Source organism: Galeopterus variegatus, unplaced genomic scaffold (genome assembly GCF_000696425.1).
Source record: "Galeopterus variegatus unplaced genomic scaffold, G_variegatus-3.0.2 Scaffold1743, whole genome shotgun sequence".
Classification (NCBI taxonomy): domain Eukaryota; kingdom Metazoa; phylum Chordata; class Mammalia; order Dermoptera; family Cynocephalidae; genus Galeopterus; species Galeopterus variegatus.
Genome location: NW_007727854.1, coordinates 38,290 through 47,168, shown reverse-complemented (window position 1 = coordinate 47,168; position 8,879 = coordinate 38,290). Strand labels below are relative to the sequence as shown.

The window sequence follows — 8,879 nt, the reverse complement described above, 5'->3', positions numbered from 1 at the left end:
TGGTACTTTTAGCATAAATCAGTTTGCCTTTGCCATACAGGGTCCTTCTGTGGGGTATCTTAGTTTCTCATCTGTTTCTTCCTTAAATCCTAATTACCTTTGAGTAACCGAAGAGTCTTCTGGGATTAGCACTTGAAAGATGCTACTCATAAAACTAGGTTCAGGAAGCACCTGGTGCACTAATGTAGAAGGCATGAGCAGTAGGTTTCTTGCCTTATTCCCAATCTATGTACACAACCTAAATTTATGAGTTTGGATTATATTCTTGAGCCTTTACGGTTTATAAGGGAATTTAAAAGATTTTAAAGCAGATTTTACTTTAAATCTCAGAACTGTTCCTGTGCCAGGGAACAAATTCTGAAATTTAAAGGTCAAATTGTGTACCTAATTCCTTTGAGGATTTCTAATAAAAAAATCTTTATATCTACCATTGTGCTGAGAATTTTACACATATAAAGAAAAAATCAGGGACCTGTTCCATACATTATAGATATCTAACCATATTTTGTAATTCTGAGACTAGAATGGTATTTAGTAAAATATTATATTCACCTGTTTTCACATAAGATTTAGCTAATCTTTAGCTTTTAATTCTTTAAGTTACCAGATGTCTTTTTGGTTTCTTGCTAATGTTTAGTGATTGTATGTAACTACTTGCCAATCTCTAAAAACACCTTTCCTGAAAAAATAAAACATAAATCTTGTTTACAGAACGTTATACCAGATGCTTCAAAATACTGTGGACCCTACAAACCACCCAGTATCCTAAAGCAGGATGATCCTATCTGTAAAGAGATTAGAGATGACCGTGGTCATGATACTATTGGTAATTTGCCTTTTATATCATTTTCATGGTTAAAGTTTAGTTAATTACCTTCCTGTAGCTCCTCTTCATTCTTTTTCATGTACCAGAAGTTCATTTTGATTGTTTTAACTGCCAAGTAAATGTGCCTCTCTTTTTCTCCTTCTGTGTGTGTGTTTATGTATCTCTCTCTCTATATATATGTGTGTGTGTGCGCGCGCGTGTGTGTGTGTGTAAATCTTAGCATCTGTACACAATTTGGTAAATTACTTATGCAGGACCTCTAACATCTAATGACTGTTCACAAGGGGATTTTAAAATCTTTATCTGATATTTAGTTCTTTGATAATTTAATGTTTTTTGCCATACTCAATTGACCTTAAATAATATTTTCCAAGCTGTACTGTTGAAAATTTTCATTAGTCTGCATCAGTAATTTTCTTTGGAATTACCTTGAAAAGGTATTGAAAAGTAACTGAATGATTTGACGAGTGAGAATATGGGATGTCTGCCAAATGATGCTACGAAACTAGGTCAATCAAAAGCACAAATTATACCACTGGTATAATTTTTAGTATTCCCAAGCTTCCTGTTTTTTTCTACCTGAAGTTAATGAAAGAGTGTATTTATTTTACTTTCTTAAGTAGGCTATTATAACAAAATGCCATAGAATGGGTGGAAACAACAGAAATTTATTTCTCACAGTTGTGGAGTCTGGGAAGTCCAAGATCAAGGCACTGGCAGATTTGGTGTCTGGTTAGGGTCTGTTTCCTGGCTTATAGATGGCTCCTTCTCACTGTGTCCTCACGTGGCAGAAGGGGCTACCTAGCTCTGTGGGCTCTCTTATATAAAGTCACTAATCCCATTCATGAGGTTTCCACCCTCATGGCCTAATCACCTCCCAAAGGTCCACCTCCTAATACCATCACCTTGTAGATTAGGGTTTCAACATATGAATTTGGTGGGGACACAAACATTCAGGCCATAGCAGTTACCAACTGCTCAATTATTTGATTATATTGAGGTAAACTTTAGGTACCTAAAATGATTTTTTTTTTTAACTTCTAGGCATGGTTGTAATCCACAAGATGGGACAAACTGCTGCTGGTACATCTACAAATGGTTTAAAATTCAAAATACCTGGGTTAGTGTTTCCAAAAGAACAGATCTCTCAAATATATATTGAGTGTAAAGCAATATGTGCTGGGTGCTGTGGGGGATGCAAAATGCAAAGCACATCTGTGGCCTCACAGCTGAGATAAGTAAATGTATCTGACCCTCTGCTGAGTGCCAAAGGAGGAGTCATAGCCAGGGCTGTAGAGTTCAGGCATGGCAGAGTGATCTGTTTAAGCTGGGGTAGTTAGGAAAGCCAGTAAAGCGATGCTAGGAGCTGAGCCCTGAGTCCGTGGAAGGGAGGGGGAACATCCAGGCAAAGGCTGTAGCAGACACAAAGTAGTGCACACTTTAGGTTCCGGACTGCCGCTGACTGGAAAAGAAACTGCACATCATGTGAGGGTGGGGGTGGGGCAAGATGTGCGGACTGAAGGTAAGAGTGAGCGGGAAGACCAGAGCTAGGTTTCAAGGGGACTTGAGTCAGTCTAAGGGGTTCTGGGTTTTATTTTGAACTAATAAAAGGGCATAGAAGGTTTATCATAAGGGAGAACTTTGGTAAAAGTTGGCATATTACGTAGGAAGTAGGAATACATTATAGGTAAGGGAAACCAGTTTTGAACCTATTCTGATGATCCAGAAATTAGATGATGTAGGGTGGTAATAATAGAATAGTCACCGTGAATCTGTGCCATCTTGGTATATAACTGGCTGATAACACATTTTTAAAAATTAATTTATATTTTAATTGACAAAAATAATATTTATGATATATAGCATGGTGTCTTGATATACACATATGGAATGGCTAAATCAAGCTATTTAACATGTATTATCTTATATACTTTTTTTCATTGTGAGAACACTTAAAATCCATTCTCTTAGCAATTTTCAAATATATAATACATTATTATTAACTGTAGTCACCATATCTTGAACTTTTTCCTCCTAACTGAAATATTCTGTCCTTTGACCCACATCTCCCCAATCTCTCCACCCCCCATCCTCTGGTAATTACCATTTTAATCTGTTTCCATGAGTTTGACTTTTTTACACTGTACCTATGATAAATTTTTACATAATTAATGTAAGGTTCATGAAAACCTAAGTTAAAATAAAAATGTTTCCTCTGTATTCTGATGAAGAATTTACTTAAAACAATGATCAGTGAGGAAGTAGAAATATCCCCTACTTTTGAAACAGCTCATAACATAATTTAGTTTAGTCTTGATTTCCTGTCCAAATTTATTTTGCTGTACCCTCACAAAGTCGTATAGGAGATTCACCGATACCTGGAGCTGGGGCCTATGCTGATGATACTGCAGGTGCAGCTGCAGCCACTGGGGATGGTGATACACTGATGCGCTTTCTACCAAGGTATGACTTTTCACATTTGTGAGTTTCAGAGATCTTTAGAGAAGATATTTTCTCTGTCAAAATAGAAAATAATTATTTGTACCACATAATCTGAATTTGTGTGCCCAAGAGCTTTTTTAGAAACACTGCATACGAACTTTTTACCTATCATTTTGTTAATGATAATCATTCAAATTAAGCAGTCATAGTCCTGTGAATTAGAATAGTATTTCTCACCCTACTTCACAGATGAGAATACTTATGATCTATTTAAATAAGTTATGTAAGGCTACTGAGTAAAGAAATTGTAATAATTTAAGATAAAAGTAGAAAGTGCAGCTATTGGTTACAATTAATTACTACAGCTAAATGTTTTGCACAGGCATAGTATTTTCCCCTTTGATTGCAGCTCCTTTTCTCATATAAATATAACTTCTATTCTCTATTACTTCTGGCTGTTATTATTAAGTAACACTTTTTCAGCCAAAGCCAAAATAATAGTCCTTATCTGAAATTAATAGGTGGATTAGTTGAAAAGATAGATATTGTATCAAGGTTTACTTGCTTTGATGTTGATGTTTTAATAGGAGTTACGGACTCTTGTTCTTTTATATGTATTCTATCAAATGTGACCATTTTGCTGGTTTAAAATTTCTAACTTTAGGGGCCGGCCCAGTGGCGCACTGGATAGTGCGCCGCTTGGGAAGCGCGGCGGAGCTCCCGCCCGAGGGTTCGGATCTCACATACAGACCGGTTCCCGCTCACTGGCTGAGCGAGGCGCGGGAGCAACACCGAGGGTTGCAATCCCGTTGCCGGTCCCCGGTCCGGTACGGGGGCAACACTGAGGGTTGCGATCCATTGCTGGACACGGAAAAAGACAAAAAAAAAAAAAAAAATTTCTAACTTTAAGTAACCCATTTCTTAGTATTTATTCTACAATACTAAAGTTTCACCTCTCTTTAAATCAGCTATCAAGCTGTAGAATATATGAGGAAAGGAGAAGATCCAACTATAGCTTGCCAAAAAGTGATTGCAAGAATTCAGAAGCATTTTCCAAAATTCTTTGGGGCTGTTATCTGTGCCAATGTGACCGGAAGTTATGGTAAGTTGTATTTGGATTTTGTACTCATGTGAACTCGCAAATGTTTATAAAAAATATACTTTTAAATATTACAGCATACAGTATACTGTATTCAATAGAAAAAGGGACTGGACATAGTAAGCACTAGGTAAATGTTCACTGATGATCTGTCAAGACCCACAGTGTTAAAAATATACCTAAAACCCTCCTGTGGTTGACTTCTGGTAGTTATAATCCAGTCTTTGGCCGTTAGTTTTTATCTTTCACATCTGTCCTAAACAAAGTTTAGCTTAGCTCCAGTACATGTTGAGATGGGGCAATCTAGTCAGATGCTTTTACTAAGTAGGTTAGGGATAAATTATCCTCCCTACTACTTTTCTATTCATTATTTAAATGTCTCAGCCATTTAGATCTTCTTGGGGCTCCAAAGAACAAAATGTATTACTAATCAGTAAATGAAAGAAGTTAGCAGAATTATTTTTGCTATGTGTTTGGAGCATGTCTTTTGCTTCATTTACTTTCCATATGAGCCTGTCACAGTTTCAAAGCATTTTAAGATAAACCACTGCTGATTCTCATTTGTGAATTTTCAGATGGGAAGATATACAGCTTACTGATCAATATGACTTATAAGGTTAGACTGCTTATTATAGTTCTTTGATCTTTTACTTCCCACAGTTGTGTGTTTGAAAAACTTGTTTGAGAAATTCCTTATTCTTTTAAGTACTAAAATATAAAAGTTGATAAAAGTTATGGGAGGGGAAAGGCTTTATGTATAAAATAAGTTTGTTTCATTTATTCTCTCTTAAGAAGTAAACCTTAGAAAGTTCAAAGTTATATCTAACAGGATGGAAAAATGATAATCATGTAATTGTAGATGAATAGTTTCTTATATTTAATGTAATGACAGTAGAAGGGGAACCCCTCACCCCAGATGTTTGAGCAGAAGATGAACTTGATTTTCAGAGTATTTTGACAAATAAATCTTCTTACTTTTGATAAGAATAGAAGCATAGAAAAGAATAGGGAGAAATCGTGGGGTGGTTTGGAGGATTATGGATGAATGATGGGAATGATCTAGTGGCTAATGAAATAAAATTTGGGGGATGCGTCTGAATAAATTTTTCTAAGAAAAGGATTTGAAAACAGTAAAATAAAAGTGGTGGTGGTGGTATGTGTGTAGAACAGAAACTCAGCCTGTTTTCTGAAGTTTAAAGAGATGGCTTACACCCTTATCTCTTTCTTTCCTCTCATGCACTGTTAACTATTCAGTACGAAGGAAACGACACTAGTACACTTCTGTGTGGCTTAGCTGGACATGAGGTGTACAGTAGCCAGTATCAAACCAAATCAGCAACACGTGTATTGGTTGTAAATATGTGCATCCTATATTTAACCAAACAACTTTCTCTTTTTTGGCCCCAGGTGCTGCTTGTAATAAACTTCCAACATTTACTCAGTTTAGTTTCATGGTTTATAATTCTTTAAGAAATCAGCCAACTGAGGAGAAAGTAGACTGCATCTAATCCATCCTTTCAACCAACATCTATTTAAAGAAGGAAACAAAGGCTGAAAAGGTTACTTAACTATCATCGTGTGGTGTTCCTTGTGTATTCTAAGGTCTTTATGTAAAATCAAGCACAAAAATAAATTTATGCTGAAGTGGCACTTTCACTTTCTGTATCTGAAATTTTTTTTATATCTATTTTTATTTAAACTTTGTATATCTCCTGAAAATGAATATGTATATGTGTGTGTTTTGTATATATTTAGATTTTAAGTGATATTTGGGTTTATGATTGATGTTGCAGGAAATAGCTACTTGGGGGATTATTTCCACAGTGATATATTAGAGCCAAAAGAAATCATTTATATTTGGATACTTAAAATAATTAGAGTGTACAAGTTTTTTAGACAAAAATGTAACAGTGAGTCTCAGCATGATTAGTCCTGATTGAATTTCATGTTACAGTGATACGTCTCTTACCTCTGATTATGAGTTTTACCTAGTATTCCCTAGTAACTTGAAGAGGGAAGAATGCTATTAATAATGTAAATGCTTTTTGTTTTGCACGTATTAGAAAATATGGGCAATCTTCTGATGAGCAATTGTGTTGATTTTCTTTGCTTTTTCGCTCCAATGAAGCTCTCAATGTGTGAAGGTTCTTAAACCACAAAAATATCTGACCTTCAGCTACTAATATATAGTATTGATCATTTCTTTTGAAAATGATTTGGAGAACTTGATCGATACCTTGATTTCACTAATCTCTTGTGCAGAGTTGCAGATCAGCACTAAGTCAATAAATGTGTTGTCTAGCTTGGTATCCTAACTTCTGAATTAACTGTCTCTGACTGACAGCTATGCAGAAGTTGTGTGTATGCTTCCTCAGCATCATCTTTTCTTTCAAAATTATTGTCTTTTAAATCAGGAGTTATTAATAAATCTTCATGTACAGTATTATCCACAAACTTTAGTATTTCTGTCTGTTTTTTCTACACTCATCTTAATGTTTAATGTTCTTTATAATTTAGGGTAGAAAGCTATAGTTTTCAGAATGGTATAAATCACTTGTTCTCAGACCTGGCTATGTATCAGAATTGTCTAGGGAACCTCTTTAAGATCACCCTCTATTCTGTCCCACTAAATCAGATTCTCTGCAAATGAGGACCTGTATTACTCTGTTTCTGTTGCTTATAACAAAATACGCAGAACTGGGAAATATAGAAGAAAACAATATTTATTGCTTACAGTTTCAGAGGCTAGGAAATTCAAAGTCCGGGGAACACATCTGGTAAGGGTTTTCTTTGGTGGTGGCTTTACAGCAGTGCAGTGGTCTCACATGACATAAAATGGCAGAGCAGAGAGAGAGAGAAACTCAGAACCATGCCCCTGACCACCATTATTAATCCGTTCACTTTGGCATGGTGTTATGATCTAATCACCTCTTCAAGGCCCCTCCTTTCAATTACCATAATAGAATGTCCCACCCTCAACAGTTACAGTGGGGGGGGGGCAAGTTTCCAATACCTGTAACTTTGGAGGACACAATTCAATCAATCCACAGCAGGACTTCAAATCTGGAATTCGCAACTGCTCATGGTAGCCTGGAAGCTAAAACGGAAACAACCCAACAGTTTCACACTCACAGAACAAAAGAGGAAATCTTACTTTTGAGGGTTCCCATGAGGTATGCCAATTTGCTTAAATATGATACTGGACCTTGGAACAAGGGAAAGAAACCAGATTTAAACTTGCAGTATATTTATTTTAAAATGATAATCCCGTTTTGAATATGTGCTATCTGTTAATAAGTTAGGCAGTTATTTACCACCAGGAAAAGGAGAATTTGGAACAAGGGAAAGAAACCAGATTTAAACTTGCAGTATATTTATTTTAAAATGATAATCCTGTTTTGAATATGTGCTATCTGTTAATAAGTTAGGCAGTTATTTACCACCAGAAAAAGGAGAAAGAAGTTGAAAGTATTCACGGACTGTCACTCCCCAGCAACTTAATAGTTTATCTGACAAAAACAACCCACGTATTTTCAGAAGGTATTTACCCTCTAACACATTTTTCTTGATAGAATTAATTTCCCTGTATATCTAAAGTAGAAAGAGATGGAATTAGCTTTGGAAATACAGTTTACAGTTCTAGATTTGAATATAATATTTAATTAAGTATTGCAAATAAGTTGTCCTTTCTTTTGAAAAAATGGAATTTTTTTTATCCCTGCTGATGTGTACAGAAGGAACTCACTTCTTTGGTGATGTTTTGATATCAGTGTTCTCTGGTTGTAGGGAAGACATGGAGGAAACTAGTGAAATAGCACAGTTGGTAAAGGGATTGTGAGCCATTCATAAATAAGTTGAATTTAGAAATAAATATTCTACCAAAAACTGGAAAAAGCAAGAAAGTAACCTGGGAAGGGAACCTTAGGAAATCTAATCATGATCTAATTTTTCATGAGGATAGTGGGTGGTGTACTTCACATGTATACTGGTTGTATCGCACAGATTTCATAGTGGAGGGTAAAGGTAAGAGGTGGTCACAGAGCTTTCTTCCTCTTTCTGCCAAGTTTTTTTTCCTTTGACCCTATAGAAAAATGATCTATTACTTGCCTACTTTGGCGAAATTAGAATGTCCTAAGCATATGTATAGATTAAGCAACTTTTCTAAGTCATTCTGAGAACATGCATGTTGTCTCTTCTCTCTCCCATTTCCAGAGTATCTTTCATCTCATACAACATTACTAGCATAGCCTTGGAGTTCAGTGGGCTTAAATTTGAGCATTATCTTCACTCAGTTAAACAGCAACTTTTAGAAAAAGGAAGTTATTTATGTATCAGCAATATCAGAATCTTGATTATTACCCCAGAGGCTTCCAGTGAACTTCACTCAAGTGTTTTATTTTATTTTATTTTTTTCCTTTTTGTCTTTTTTCGTGACCGGCAACGGATCACAACCCTCAGTGTCGCGCCCGTACCGGACCGGGACTGGCAACGGGATCGCAACCCTCGGTGTTG

The 8,879-nt window shown here is 35.9% G+C and overlaps 1 protein-coding gene across 1 annotated transcript in view; it reads left to right on the top strand.

The window, feature by feature from the left end:
• Positions 1-6,821, top strand: part of AGA (aspartylglucosaminidase) — a 12,367-nt gene extending 5,546 nt beyond the window's left edge. Inside the window, exons 4-8 of the mRNA XM_008578686.1 lie at positions 638-826; positions 1,871-1,946; positions 3,182-3,289; positions 4,237-4,370; positions 5,775-6,821. Of these exons, the coding sequence (XP_008576908.1) occupies positions 638-826; positions 1,871-1,946; positions 3,182-3,289; positions 4,237-4,370; positions 5,775-5,875 (608 nt within the window). The 3' untranslated portion in view covers positions 5,876-6,821. The remainder of the gene's footprint in view (positions 1-637; positions 827-1,870; positions 1,947-3,181; positions 3,290-4,236; positions 4,371-5,774) is intronic.
• Positions 6,822-8,879: the final 2,058 nt, after the last annotated feature.